This window comes from Solanum verrucosum, unplaced genomic scaffold (genome assembly GCF_900185275.1).
Source record: "Solanum verrucosum unplaced genomic scaffold, falcon-dt-bn FXZP01000217.1, whole genome shotgun sequence".
NCBI lineage: Eukaryota > Viridiplantae > Streptophyta > Magnoliopsida > Solanales > Solanaceae > Solanum > Solanum verrucosum.
In genome coordinates, this window is record NW_026020032.1 from 1,420,678 (window position 1) to 1,437,323 (window position 16,646).

The 16,646-nt window shown below is 34.2% G+C and overlaps 1 protein-coding gene across 1 annotated transcript; it reads right to left on the bottom strand.

Moving 5' to 3' along the window:
• Positions 1–294: 294 nt before the first annotated feature.
• LOC125821539 (uncharacterized) lies at positions 295–11,498 on the bottom strand. Its single transcript, XM_049500958.1, has 12 exons — positions 9,895–11,498; positions 8,811–9,029; positions 7,854–8,162; positions 6,636–6,947; positions 4,552–4,845; positions 3,102–3,594; positions 2,856–3,014; positions 2,560–2,739; positions 2,139–2,333; positions 1,640–1,738; positions 978–1,562; positions 295–884 (listed from the first exon to the last, which is right to left on the bottom strand). The coding sequence occupies exons 1-12, from the start codon at positions 11,496–11,498 to the stop codon at positions 528–530; spliced, it is 4,806 nt and encodes a 1,601-aa protein (XP_049356915.1). The 3' UTR covers positions 295–527.
• Between the last annotated feature and the right edge of the window lie 5,148 nt (positions 11,499–16,646).

Sequence of the window (16,646 nt, forward strand, 5' to 3'; positions counted from 1 at the left end):
GAATATATTACTATAACACATTGGGCGAAGGAGGGCAATAAAATAAAGAGAAATGATTTTTAACAAGTGGGGTCTAGAGAGATATCGCGAACGCAACCTTGCCGCTATCTTGTGAAGGTAGAGAAGTTGCTTCCGATACACCCTCGGCTCAAGTAAAGCATACTAATAGCAACAACAAACACCATGGTAACTTAAACAAGGAAACAACCGATAATAATAATATTGAAAAACTAGTCGACGCTCGACTACATATTGGATAATACTTTACCATTAAACACAAAAACAACTATAGGATTATTAAGTATCTGTATTTTTTTTTGTAGTAAAGTAATAAATACCAATATTATGTTGCTTAAAAAACATCTGATCACTCTACTAAGAACCAAAATGTTCAAAACTATGATGAACCAACATATTATGTTATGTATATATATAGAACGAAAGAATGGCCTCTCCTCTCTTCATCTGTAAGATATAAAACAAACCTGTCGTCTTCACTCCAAGCCAAATCTAACAAGGTAATGACCCTAATATCCAGGGTTTTTTGGAGGCTTCAGATGGGAGAAGAAGCCAATGTTTCCTAGGAAGAACAGAGCAATGACGACTGCGCAAGAAAGAAATAACCAAAGCCACTGCTGCCATTTCCTTTTACCTTTGATGCGAGGCGGGGGAGGAATGGATTTAGTCTTCATTTGTTTTGTATATTGAGACGATTTCTGTTTTCTCCTAGTGATTGTTTGAGGATTCTCAGTAGCCTCGGGATCCTTGACAGTTTCTCTTAGGCTGGTGGAAATCAAAGCAGTTTCACCATCATTAGTTTCGCTCTGTGTTTCACCTACGGAGCCCTTCTTCCTTTCCCTTTTCCGCAGTTTTTTCTCCTTCTCCTGTATTAAACAAGATATGATTTTAAAACTGTGCATGTAAAACCATAATTTATTGAGAGAAACCAATCTGATTTGAAAGAGCTGAAGATTTACCTTCAGTCTCTGTTCTTCTTCCTTCTGGGCTCGCATTTCAGCTCTCTGTTGGGCCTTCTCTGCATTGCGTTTTTTCCTTTCTAACGCCTCCTTAGCCTTTGCAATCTCCTCCAACCGCCGTTGCTCTTTCAACCTGGCTTCCTCCTCACGCTTCCTCAGTTCCTCCTCCTTTCTAGCAGCCTCTAGCTCCTCAGCAGTTTGCAGAGGCACAGCCTCTTTTGGCTCATCAACTGTACTCTCTCTTTCAATTGGTTTGCGAGCCTCTTTCGTTTTCTCAACCTGTTTCATCCCTTCCGCTGCTGGCAGAACAACATTGTCATCCTTAATTTCATTCTTAAGAACTACTACTTGTTTTACTTGCTGAGAGATCGGACGTTGTGACACACTATTGACTTTATCTACACTTGTTACCATCCTATTAACTCTTTCCACCCGGTAACTGGGAAGAACAGCTGGCTCCTCATCAGGACCAAGTGAACGACCATCCAAGGTCCCAAATCTCCTTACTGTACTCCTTGTATTACACCTGATGTAATCTTTTCTGAACTCATCATTCTTGTTCCAAAGATCCATGTACCTTTCAACCTGACAGAGTAAAAATTAGACACAAGCAAGCATGAAATTTCTCTGGAAGACATCGAAGAGTGAAATTGCTGACCAACCTGATTCACACAGAGATGATTAAGAGTCTCCATTTCTCTGTTTCGTGCATGATCACTAGCCAAAGTCGCTTCATCCTTGTATGTCCGGAAATGAATATTCTGCATGTTCAGGCATTATGAGATCCAGTAGAATTTTCTCAGTCAAACATAATTTATGGTTTAAAGTTGAACAGTTAATTAACCAGCCTCCAGAATTACGCAACCATAGAAAATGAAATAAATAAACGACAGGACTAGAGACTTTTACTAACCAACAAAATTACATGTAAAAGAAAGAAAGAAATTCAGAAGTCTGCCAGCTTCAAGCATTTGTAAGAGTAAAGACTAACCCAGTGTACAAATAATTTGGGAAGGAAAAATGTTTGAGACTGTATCGTGAAGTAAAAACTGTAGAAAGAAGTTTTTCTATCAATAGAGGGTAGGAGATCGAGCAAGGAATCTTCAAAAGGAGAACAGATTATAACAGATTAAGGTTCAATACTCTGATGTGATTACAAACCTTCTCATACAGTCCCTTTTTTAAATTCCGCAATTCTTCATATGCTTCTTGGCGAATATCATCTGCAGCTTTAAACTGTGCTTGCAATTCTTTGAGCTTTCGACTCTCATCTTCAAATTTTCGGCTAGCTGCCATCGCAATTGTTTCAGCTTTTGAGACCTTGACTTTGAGGCTATCAAGCTCTTTCTTCAAGGCCTGCACACATTTGGCTCCAGGTTAAGGAAAATTAGAAGGAAAAGAAAATCATAACACAAAGTATCAAAAAGTGACAGCATGTTCCAATAAGTGCTGCTGCCGAGCATTCATAATTACTCTTCAATGAACAATGTTAATGACACCAGTTGATAACAATCAATTATAATTATGATAAGCAGTAGAAGGTAATATTCAGAGGAATATTAAAGCATCATAGTGGGCCCACCCTCAATCGCTCTTCATTTACTTCTCTCTCATCCAGAGACTTCTGCACTTCATCCTGGCTGCCAATGTTAGAGGAAAGCTGTCCACGAAGCTGCTTCAGTTGCTTGATTTCACGAATTAGAAGCTTTTCCTCCTTTAGAGGTACAGTTTCATGTCCAATGATGTGCTCCATATTACAAATCTGCAGGTCATAGATCAGGCAACATAAAAACAAATTCATAAAAAGAAACAAAACACTCCAGTTGCTGATTAGAATTTTTTCCAGAAGAGAAGCGAGACATTGTCACAAATCCATACCCTATTATCAATCTCAGTAACGGCAACTGCATTCTTCGCCTTATCAATTATATCTTGAAGTGTCGAGATATCCGCACGCTTGGTCCTGACTTGCTTTCTAGCATCTCTCTCTTGAGCTTTGGCAGCTTCAAATTCAGCACCATGGGTTTGGCAATTGGCCTGCTCATTGAAAAAAGACTTCCTACTAAGGTTTATGAAGAAAGCCACAATAAAGAGATTAAAATATATTGAATCTAGGAGGTATACTCTTTTATTTCTGATTTTTTGTCTAAAGGCATCCCTATGCTGTGTCTTCTCATCAACATTTTGCTCAGCAACTTTGATGCATTCTCGGATTTTTTCATCTTCAAATCTTGGCATCCTGATCAGGAAGTAAAATCCCTTTGCTGCGATCTGATTCATATCCTTTACAGCCGCAACATCCACAGAGGAACATTCAGGTGAAGTGGCCAACACTTCGTTAGTGTTTGAAATTTCAGCATTCCCACTTTGTTCACATATTAGTTTGTCATCATTACTCCTGTCTGAACCACCTGTCATTTCTTCAGTGCCTGCGATCTCTATGCTCGTGTTGGCTGACTCTTGATCAATTTCAATTGGGCAAGTCAAAGTCTCATTTTCAAATGTCACAGTATCAAAGCTAGAAACATCTCTACTGCTTGAAGTGTTTCCTGCTTCAGATAACTCTAAATCAGCTAAAGTAGCCTGATCCTGGCTACTTTCATCATTGCAAGACATCCTACAATCAGAGATCACATGAAATTTTCTAACCTTGATAATCAATTGATAAACAACCCATCAGTTAAGAAGATCACACATATTAAAAGAAACATAAGTAAATAAGCAGATAAAAGTAAAACTTATAACTACTGCAATTAACATTAACAACACTAAAAAGTGAGAAGAAATTGACCTTCATCACTGAAAACTAAAAGGTAACAAGAAGGCAGTCAAAAGTACATTGCCAGTCTACCTCATGACTGACATTGCTGCCACAACCATTTGATAAGTGCTCAGAGCATCAACTATTTCAACCACAAAACTCGGGGAAAAAAAGTTTACAAGCATGAGAAACAGATTTCCTCTCCTGAGAGGAACACTAGTTGAGTAGCTGATGAACATTTTTCACCAAAATCACTAGAACTGCAAAAGTTACGAAAAAAAAATGTATATTTCTTTTATTTTTTTAGAAGAGCTGTGAGTTCTATTTTTAATGAAGTAAACTGAAAACTTTTATTCCAGAACAATGCTTGACTCAGAAATTCAATCAACCTAAACTTATACCACACATGGACATAAATTTCTTGTTTAATAAGTAATTAAGATGACATTTTTTCGGGTGGACACGGAAAATGGAAAGGGGGTGAGAAGAAACAGTTTGCTTTTTCGAAATAGTTTCACCAGCCAAACAGGATTAATTAGCTTTCTCAAGGAAATAAATGATTCATCAAACTGTGCAAGTTTTTAGAACAGCAACCATGTCATATTTAGTAATCCAATTAATCTAAACTTCAATTCCCCACCTGGATATAAGTAAGATTTAAGTTTCTTAATTGCCAAACTCATAAAAATGGAAGGTACTGTGAAACCAAAAACATTTGGCTTTCGTTCCAGATAGTTTACTCAGCAAAGGGTGATATCTTTGCTTTCTGAGGGAAATCCTCTGCTTAGTGTAAAGATTGTCAGGTGCTTTTACCTTTCGTCAATACTTATGCTCGGTGATTTTTCAGCATCCACACTTTCATGTATGAATTTGTCATCGCTGGTTTGGTCCGCAACACTAGATTCACCTTCCTTCTTAATGTCAGTTAACTCTATAGCCATATCAGGGACCATTTTACATTCACGAATGGGGTCATTCAAAGTATTTCCACATACAACATCGCGGCACTCATCTTTAATGCTTGAAGCAGAAAAATTTCCAGCTTTGCACAATTCCACATCAGCTAAAACAGACTGATCGATAGAAAATTCAGCATCACTGCGCGCCCTAGAAGACAAGAATAACAAACAGCTTACTTAATCGTGTCAATACAGCAAGGCAAATTCTGATACTACAAAATGACAAAATTACATGCAAAGCAACAAGATAACATGATAAACTAACTAATGATTCTATTCCAGGACATAACAAATCCAACAACTCATTAGCATCAACCACCAAATCATCAAAGGAAATTAGAATAGAATAAGATCATAAGACTAAAGAAAACTTCCCTATATAGGAACCTAATTATAAATATAAGTAAAACTTCTAGTGAAAATGAAAAGTGACTAATGGGAGCAAATCCCCTAAGATTAAGAAGTGGAAAATTTACAATATTATTGTGAATACTGGTTTAATATAAGAACACTATATTGTGGGCGCATCAACAAGGACAGTACCTATTTGTCAAAAGATATGATTGCATTAAGAAAGAAGGATTGTAAAAGCTTATAATACAATTAAAGTATATTGAGTTCTCCAAAAGAAAAAGACATTTTTCCACATAAATAGATGAATCAAAAAGCACACACTATAAAATGTTTGAAACTTGAAGGTATATTTCAGAGAACTTGCATTTGGTTGCTGTGTTATTTTCCAACTTTGGTATTGGTAGAGACGATGAACACTATAAATGCAAATAATTCACAGGACTGTATATGGTAATCATTATAAGCCGATCAATAAAAGAACATCCTTGAGACAACTAATATTACATCAGTGATCTATTTGTTTTTCACATTTTGAACAAGAGGAAAGTGATCCACCATTCAATAGATCAACCATAATTGCCTGTGTAACCACCCATAATTGTTTTTTAAATATAAATGAAGAATAAAAAAGAATTAAGCCATAAACAAATTTCTTCTTCCAACAGGAGCATTTATGAAATAATGTATGAATGATACTTGGCTTGATTAACTAGAAAACAAAGGTTTATATCTAAATCATGAAGATTCCAGCTAACATATACGTCACGCCACCTCATTAATATTCAAAACTACTGCAGGGACACTCGAGTGAGTGGGATATGTTTGAAAATAATCAATTTTATCTTTTTTATCAAATATATTTACTAAATAATTTCGAAAACCAATATTTCTTTATTAAAAATAGAAGACATAGGAGATACCCATACGGGTTTCATAACTATATGAATTACTTGTATAACTGATAGGGAAGTTAATGGTGCCCTTTTACAAATAATAGCTCTTGGATTTATAGTAGCCACACTTTTTTCTTAGAGGTAACAACTAATGATAGAATCCACCTTATTTATCTTGACGAGATGGCGTAATAGTTAGTCCAATGGCAAAAGTATCACAATATTCAATAGCTTTTCAGGATTTGGAAAGTGGATATGGTAGAAAGACCAATTTAGCCCGTGTAATTAAAATTAAAAGTGGAACTTGAGAGCAATTGAAAATTAAAATATACAGGAGCAACACCTCGGACTCTTCAATAGTGTCAAGGGGTGCGTGTCGGATTAGCCAAAAGTAGTGTATTTTTGGAGAATCCGACACGGGTGCGGCATTGAAAGTGAAGAGTCCGCGCAACTTAGCAGGAGAGACCAAGAGATCAACTTAGTTATCCACAAAGATTGAGGTTATTAAATGTTAAGGCACACAAGAAACAGACATTCCATTTTGAAATTTTCTTATTCAAATCAGAGGAACAGATAAGACAGCAAAAAGAGGAATAACAATATAGATTACACTAGAATAGCCTCTTCTATCTGCACAGATTTATATCCTTAATTGCTTGAATAATATAGGTTTAGATAGTTCGAAACGTACCCCACATTATCTGAATTTTTGTGTGATTTTTCAGGATCCTCACATTTTTTGTTAAGTATTCCCTTGTTTATACTGTGATCACCACCATTTAATTCACCTTCCAAAATTTCAACTCCACTACCGTCACTGATCAAGTTAGGTCCCAGCAGTTGGGGGTCATCAGTAGAGCTATTCAAATCTGCATTTTCAGCCCCAACAGTGTCGTTGCTAGACACGTCTTCAGTATTTGAAGCACAATAATTACCCACTTCAGAAATTTTTGAATCAACGGAAGTAGATAGGCCTTGGGAAAACTCAGCATTACAAGACATCCTACATCACAGGAGCAAATAGACAAAGACTTAAGTTTTTTTACTCCAAACAGCTATTTGAAAATGAAGACAATTTTAAACGAGCAAGAGTGGATTCTTCTTCAAAGAGCATTAACTAGAACACACTACATTTATCTGCCAATTACACCGGGAATAAGTTGAGAATTCAGAGATTGAATTGCAATCCAAAATTTTGTTTCTTTTCTTGCTCAACTAGGATTGAGGGAAATTTAGAATACCTCAGAGCCTTGGACTATAGTCTATGTGAATTATTCATCACGGATGAGGGATGGCCTCAAGCTTTAATGGTGTGACAATGTGGTAGTATATGCATTTATCGCATTAACCTATCTACATATACACACAGGAACAATGCACACTCACCCTTGATTGTATTCTTCCTTGCAGAAACCATCAAATTCATCAACCCTCACGAGACATCGAACTTTAATGGTGTGACAATGTAGTAGTCTATGCACTTCTCTTTTTTGGTTTTGGGCTGTCATTCTTTTTAACTTGCCTTTTTCTACTTCGTTCATGTCTAATTTGACATGTAACAGCCATCATTGAATATACTCATTCACCAATCTGAACCTAATTACTAATTTGCACATCAATCATATATACATACCATATTTATACGTGCATTAAAGACTTTAAGTTGCATGACTACAGATAAACAACAGATTCAATTTGTTAGTTAATACTTCTCTAATTGCATGAGACGGACTATTCTGAGCAGAAAAAGGAGGAAAGAATTTACTTACTAGCTTATATACATCAAGTCACCATCGAACCAGAAAGATTGATTCTATAAAGATGTGTCTTTATTTGGTGAGTTTCTATCCTCAACCATATAGTACAATTGAAGTAAACAAAGTTAATTTTTTAAAATCCATATACTCACCCTTCAGCAGCTGGACTACTGCAGTTGAAACTTTTGTCATCCTCAAAGTCTTCACACATCAAATTGTCATTGCTACTTCTGTCCACATCATTAGATTCACTTCCTACTGCTTTACCAATGATCTCTTGAACCATATAAGCTGGACTTTGACCATGAGAAATACAGCTATCAGTAGCTTCATTTCCCAATGCAATAGCATCATTGCTAGACATATCTCTGCTGAACGAAGTAAAAGAATTCTCTACTTCAGATAACCTTGCATCAGCCAAAACAGAGGGGCCATGTGAAAGTTCAGCATCACTGGACATCCTACAGTCATAATACAAACGGATCTTCAGTTAGCTATCCAGAAGTCTACCAATTAGGTGAAGCACAGATGATCACAAGATGTAAAAGCAGCAAGATAACATATTCCTAACTTCATAACCATTTGATTAGGGCAACCAAAATTAATCAACAGTAGCAGGATCCAACTCTTGGAAGGAGTGCTAGAGTGTAGATAGTGACAAGGAACCAGACTAAAGACACAGTTTGCCTGCTCCAAGATTTGAACACTGGTTTCCAATGAGCTATTCTAGGTTCATGGTAACATCCTTGGGTGCGTGTCGAAATTCTAGAAGAACTTTGCTTTAGCGAGGAGAAAAAAAATTGTCTTCAGGGAAGAGCACTGACTGGAATACTCAATTTATTTATATTTGAAACTGAAATACTCAATTTAAATTGAGTTTTTTCAATAACTGCTAACCCATAAAAGCTATATCTACTTGACTCAGTCTAGATCTCACTTTAAGTTAACTTGGATTTCAATCTTTATGTCTAATAACAAGCGGAGATCGTACACATTAAATACAAAGGGAATTAATTTCCTTCCATCCAAAATGTGGTTGAGATATTTTCAGGTTAATTGTCTCATCCTTAACAAAGGGCAGAGTGGAACTTCAGAAGTTAGGAACTCACCCTTCACTAGCTAGACTATCAGAATGCAATCTTCCAGAATCCTCATCTCTTTGGCGCACCGCTTTGTCATCTACTTCTTTGTCACCATCAAATTTACTTCCAACTTCTTCATTGCATTTAGTGTCGAAGACTGTGTTGCACACATTTTGAACATCATCATCCAAGCTATTAACGCTCTCCTTTCTAAATGTGACATCATCAATGCTGCAAAGGATTTCACTGCTTGAAGCAGAATTTAGGTTAGAAAATAGAAGAGACATGGGAAAATTCAGCATCACTATGTTTACCTAGTAAATAGTCACTTCTACAGCAGTCGGACAAATTGACGTGAAGCCCTTCAAGTTGGTTAATCAGTTTAATATCTTAACTCAATTTGGAAAAGATAAAAAATCAATGCATTCAGAATATCAAGTTGCTGAACAAACATCAAGTCTATTTCAAGTGATACTGATCCATATACATTTCTATAATGAAAACAATGCCGCCACTAAATGCAAGATAAGATATAAGTCACATACATCCCATAGCATATGATCATTAATGAAGAAACATAAATGGGAATGTTGCATATTCATTCTGCCTCCCTGCACACATACGTCTCTTAATAGAAAATGTGATTGAGGATAGAACCATAATTATCTGTCTGCAGACTATGAAACCTCTCACTAAGAAATCAGAAATGAATCAGACAAATATTGTGTTCAAGATAGAGAAGAGAGAATATATGAGTTCTTCATAATAAAACATGAGGACGTAGGTTACAGTTGCATATCTACTAAAATCATGGCAGAGCAAAAAAAAAGTAAAGGTATTGATTTGAACAATGTTCTTTTTAATTGGACCACAGATCTCTCTTTAGCAGCAAAAGGAACAGATGTTTTCCTGCTCATATAAATCTGCTCACAACTATACTTATCAACTACATTAAGTCTAATTAAATCACCTACAAAAAAAATTAAGTCTAAGGAAATATTTTTGGTCCTTTTGTGTGGGGGAGGGGGCAGATCTGGAGACTGCTTTCACTAAGTCATACCAAAAGAAGGATAAAGGAGAAATAATAACATTTAGATTGTTAGGAACACACCCTTTATGAACTGGAGTGCTATCATTCGCCACTTCACCATCCTTTCTATCTTCAGATGTTGAGTTTCCATTAGTCCTTTTGTTTGCGACATCAGATTCACTTTCTATATCTTCAATTTCTTTGATTTCACTTACGATATGGGAAATCTTTTGACCTTGGCTGTCTGCTTTTTCAATGTTTGTGCTCTCTTGGTGTACTAATTCATAATTACTTATTTCCTCTGCACCATTAGACTCAACATCTATTCCAGTGATCTCAGACATAATGTTAATTTTCTCTACACCAATAGACTGACCTTCTAATCCACTGATCTCAGTAACAATGTTGGTAGCCATTGAATTGTTGCCACTAGCCTTTTCAGCATCTGCTCTCTCATCAATTTTACTTGAACCATTAGATTCAGACCTAATTTCTCCAGTCTCTGTAAGAGTGCTAGGTGCCCTTTGGCCATTGATCTCTACCTTCTCAGCATCCACACTTCCTTCACATACTAATTTGACATCACAGTTAGAATCACCTCCTATTTCACTGATGCCTTTGATTTTTGTGATCATGTTGGGTGCCGATTGACTGTTACTGTCTTCATTTCCAGCATTCTCACGTTGGTCAGATAGTGACTTGTCTTCATTGCTGTCTGCTTTTTCAGCTCCTGCACTTTCTTCACTTAATTTTTTGTCATCATTGCTTCTGTGAGGGCCACTAGATTCACCTCTCATTTCTTCCATGTCTACTGTCGCAGTAACAGGGTTGATAGCCATTGAATTGTTGATATCCCCCTTTTCATCATCCACACTCTTATCATTTTCACTTGAACCATTAGATTCACCGCTAATTTCTTCAACGGCTTTAATTTCTGTCACAGTGATAGGTTTCCTCTGGCCATCGCTCTCTACCTTTTCAGTATCTGCACTTTCTTCAGTTAATCTTCTGTCATCATTACTTCTGTGAGGACCAGTAGATTCACCTCTCATTCCTTCCATGCCTACCATTGTCTCAGTAACAGGGTCGATATCCATTGAATTGTTGATATCCCCTTTTTCAGCATCCACGCTCTTATCATTTTTCCATGAACCATTAGATTCACCCATAATTTCTTCAACGGCTTTAATCTCTGTGCTAGATACCTTTTGGCCATTGCTCTCTACCTTATCAGCATCTGCACTTTCTTCACATATCAAATTAACACCACCATTAAAATCGCCTCCGCTTTCATTCACCCCTTTGATTTCAGCGACCATGTTCAGTGCCCCTTGACCACTGTCAGTGTCTGCATTTTCAGTCTTCACACTTTGGTCACATTGTAACTTGTCTCCACTGCTGCCTGCATTTGCAGCTTCTGCACTTACGTTTCTTAATTTTTCGTCATCATGTCCTTTGTCTGAACCACCGGATTCGCCATTCATTTCTTCAATGCCTGTTATCTCTGAGGCAGGATTATGTTCCATTTGACCCTTATCAGCAGGGCAGGTCAAAATTTCTTTTGTAGACACAAGAGTGCCACTGCTAGATGCAATTTCACATGCAATAGCTGAATTCGCCACTTCGGGCAATTTTTCATCAGTCAAGATGGATGGGCCATTGGAAAACTCCGCATCAGCAGACATCCTACAACCACAACAATTCTGTTAGGCTTAAATCCTTTTATCCCCCAGAATAAACTATCCCAGATGTAAACCATCGACAAAGTTAAAGATGCAGAAGAGAAAATGAAAGATTATAAATAAAAATAAGTGAGAGAGACTGAATGAGCTAAATAACCAGTGCATTCCCAGGTACTAGAAATGCTCAGATTCATTGACAAAGGTTTCCTTAGGCTTTTTTGGCTGTCTAAATTGATTCACCCAAATGAAAAATTAAAATTGTATCCTACTAGTTACAATTTCATGATCGAATTCGTAGTGAAATGGACGTTCCTGCAGCTCCAACAACACATGATTTACAAAAAATTAACTCTTTTTCACGCCTAAAACAAATGAAATATTAAAATTAAATGCAAAATTAACCTCTCGCATCAACTTCATAAATCACAGATCATAAGTAAACTGATCTGACATCACAAACAACAACAAAAACAAAAAGAACTAGATAAACAATAAAAACACATCTACTAAACATTCTACTCAGACCATCTCTTGGAGCCTTTTTTTACTGCTAAATTGGCATGTAAATTATATAACTCTTACATGTCGAAGTCGAACTTCAACCAATGCAATTAACTTAAAATCATATCTTTCAATTTCATGATCAAATTCACAATGGAGTAGCCTTTTCTGCGGCACCAGCAACACATGACTTACCAAAAATTCACTCTTTTTCACACCTATAGCAAATGAAATACTAAAACTAACTCCAATTAAACTCTCGCGTCAACTTCACAAAGCATAGATCATACATAAATAGATCTGAGATCACACACAACAACAAAAAAAGAACTACATTTACTAAATCATTCTACTCAGACCATCTCCTAGAACTTCCATTTCCTGCTAAATTGACATCTAGAAATTATATAACTCTTACAAGTCGAAATCGAACTTCGAACCAATGCTATTAACTTAAAATCACATCCTCCAATTCCATGATCGAATTCAGAGTGATTTAGGCTTTTCTACCACGCCAGCAACACATGATTTACCCAAAAATCACTCGTTTTCACGCTTAAAACAAATGAAATGCTAAAATTAAATCCAATTCACCTCTCGCATCAACTTCAAAAAACACAGATCATAACTGAACACACACACACACACGGATCACCAATCTCCACCAGTTCAAACACAAAAAAAATACACCGACAACTGAGTAAAACAATGCATGTACCAAATTCAACATCAAAAAACGCGATTTCTGATACATTCACATTCACTTAAACTGAATTAACCTCAGATCGATGTAACGGATCAAAATCTCAACGAAATCACAAAAAAAAAATCACCTTGAGAGAAATGAAAGCGTCAAGCGGCAATGTTGTCCGGCAGCGGCTGTTCTCCGCCGTGTTCCGCCGTATGCGCTTGATCCGATCTGTAACTCACGGTGCGTTGTTGTTGTTGTGATGCATGAATTTGTAGAAGGAAAGAGAATTTGGGAATAATGAATTGTATGTATTCAGTCCCGTTGAGGTTTAACCGTAAAAATAAGTCCAAGTTACAAATCTCCTAAAATGAGAAATTCTGGATCTAAATAGGAACATAGATGCAAGGGCATTTTGGACCTTTTGTATAATATATGTACAATTGATCTAGGTGGGTAGATATAAGACTTTTCGGGTGCTAAATATTTGTAATTTATGATTTAATCTACGATCATTAAGGGGTTGTTTGGCAGAGTGTAGAAGAGTCTGAATCTATATAGGAACATACGTGTAGGGGTATTTTTGGCTTTTTCTTATAATGTATGTACAATTGATCTAAGTGGGATAGATGCGAGAGTGTTTTCGATTTTTTGAGTACTAAATTATGTAATAGATAAAATTTGATCTACGATTATTAGGAGGTTGTTTGTCGCATTTATAAGAACCGTAATAAATAAAGTGTATTAGTACGTTGAAACAAGTAATCCTAAAATTAGTTATGTCGAGACAATGTCTTAACCACTATTTGGTTTGATGTATTAAGGGTGATCATGTTTTTACTCATGTTTATCCATGTATTAATACTATCCGTATTGAATCTGATTATATTTAGATTTGTAACTGGATTTTTTTATAATGGAGTTAAAATGTTCTCTATTAAAGATGACTCAATATTCAAGGCTCGAATTCAATTTATATGATTAAGAATGAAATGGCATTTACTATTCGATCAAAATCTCTATTTGTCGAATTTAAACTATATGCACTTATTGAATAGTCAAAAAGATTTCTCATGTTATTTTAATAATATCAAGTTAGTTAACTATTTTTAGCATGCTACCAAGTAGAAGTTTGTTCATTACTCTCTTCTGTCTTTGTTTCAATTTACGTGATACTTTTTAATTATTTTTTTTGTGATTTAAACTATTAAATTTTATCAAGCATTTTATAATGTATTTCTTTGTTATATCAACATGATAAAAATTGCAATGGATCGGATAATACTTTTGTATAATTTTGAATATTTAATTTTTTTTAAGATACTAAATTGATCTAATTTGATCTAATTTGATTTAACTTCAAAAAGTTATTCAAATTAACTCTCGAAAAAAGTAAAAAAATACCACATAAATTAAAACTAAAAAATACATAGTGCACCACTTGAACTCTTTTTCTCCTTTTTTAAGTTTAAAAAAAAACAACAAGAATTGGTCTAGGAAAAGGTAAGAAAATATCATCAAATCTTCTACCTTCTAGAAGATAAATTGCTAATTTTAGTTGAAAAGACAAAAATACTCTTCATCCACCTTTGTATATCAATTATGAATTTTTGTTACAAAGTCAAAAATATTCAAAGATTTACCAAATCTAGAGCATTAATAACCAATGACCAATATAATTTTCTAGTAAATTTGTATAAAAGCATAATTAAAAGCAAGTGTAATAAATTCAAAATCCAATTTCAATTACCGAAATGTCAATAATACCCCTATTTTAATTAACTGAAGTGATGCACTTGAATCTTTATGTTGGTGGCTCTTTACGTGAGGTAACTTTAGCTTATCGTTGACATGATTTTAGATAGAAAGTTACGATAACACGAACTAATATGATTAATTAGATAGTTAAGAGTTGTCTCACTTTTTTCTAACATACTAATAGTCGTAGTATTACTTAGGGAGTTCTTGTTATTTTGTTTCTGTTACTATCTAATACTTTTTGCACTATTATTATCGTATAATTTTATTGTAATTGTTCCTTTTTAGTATGTCATGCGTTCTTTAGCATTTTGTCTTGGTTTTCTTTATTTCGGTGTTATATCATTTTCTGAACTGCTTTATAGTACTTTTACTTGAGCCGAGAATCCATCGAAAATAATTTTTCTATCTATCAGGATAGGAATTAGGTTTGCATATACACTACTCTCCCCAAACCTTATACCCCACTTGTAAAATTATACAAAATATATTATTATTATACTATACTTAATTATCCATATGTCGTGTTAAATTTAAATTGATACTCGTTAATTAAAGAGAACATAGTTCTAAAATAGTCCTAATGTAATATCTTTCTTACCTAAAAAAAAATAAAAAATACATATTTTTATTATTAAAGATTAAATATTCTAAAACATATATTATAACATAACTAGAATCAAAATTCAATAATTTCTTTTTTCCTTTTTCCACTTATGGAAAACTTGCTGGGATAAACTTTAAAAGAAAATGTTATAATTTAGGAGTAAAAAAATGTATTTATTTTGATATCAGATTAATTAACATCAATCATCAAACAAATTAGTATCAATATTATTATTATTATTTTTGGAAAACATTAAAGGGGGGAAAAGATAATATATGATTTGATTTTCCTTTTAAAGAAGAAGTGGGAAGCTCTCACTAGCTTCAAATTACTTATTTATAGCATTTTTAAATTTGAAATAGGAGAAAATAATTTCAATATTGCTAGGAGCAGATCTAGAAACATGTTTACGTAAAATTAGTAACTTTTATTTATATTTCATGTGATATATATTTATAAATATATTTAGTTGAAAATTTAATTATTATTAAAATTATACTTTTGAACATAAAAATTTATAACCCGCAAATTTTAAATTTGTTTTTATATACTAGTATTTTAATGTTAGTAAATATCAATAGATAAAAAATGATATATGTGGATCCACAATATTTACTTTCTATATGCATAGAGTACAAAAAAAGGTGAAAAATCCAAACAATCATCTATATTATATAATATAACTTATATTTTATCTCCCCTCACTTATACTTTATATTATATTTTTATTTTTATTTTTATTAAATATTATATATAAGAAATTTCTTCTAACTAAGAATCCTGTCATAATCAACTAATAATTTGATTTGAAATATGATGGGAATACATCTTTCTAAGAAAGCAAAAAAGGAATCAATTGAAACATCAAACTTCAAATCATCACATGCAAGATATGTTAAACGTTAATCATACTTTTAAATCTTTTTTGAATATATAATACTGTAATATTTATATTAATTTATTTTTGGAAAGAATGATTAAATTATCAACAAATTATGTGATTGAATATATCATTATATTCTAGGCGTGATAATTTTTCACGAATAATTAATGGATCATATTATTGAATATTATACAACATGTCAAAAGTTTAACCTTTTAAAAATTAAATTTGTCCAAATTTGAACATCTTGGGCTACAAATAAACATACTAATTAGTCAATTTAAATGATATTAGCTGATTTCAAAAGATTGATGGATTCGAATTACATGAATATCCTTAGTTGAAATTGATGGATTCAAATTACATGAATATCCTTAGTTGAAATTGATGGATTCGAATTACATGAATATCCTTCGTTGAAATTGAAGAATACTTAGCAAAAACTAAGATAAATTCCTTTTTAATAATTTCATTTAGTCTAGCGGAAAGGAATGGAAAATTTGTGTTTTAGTTTGAATTTAATACAGTAACAATAATATATTCAATATAATCTTTAAAGTTGTCAAAAAGGGTCGGCAAGCCTCGCGCGCCAAGGAATTTGAAGGGCTAGGGTGGACCGACCCTTCATTTGGAAGGCCTGAAAATGCTCAACCTAACCCAACCATAGAAGGACTGAGGGCTGGGACGGGCTAGCCCTCTTTTTTTTTAATCATT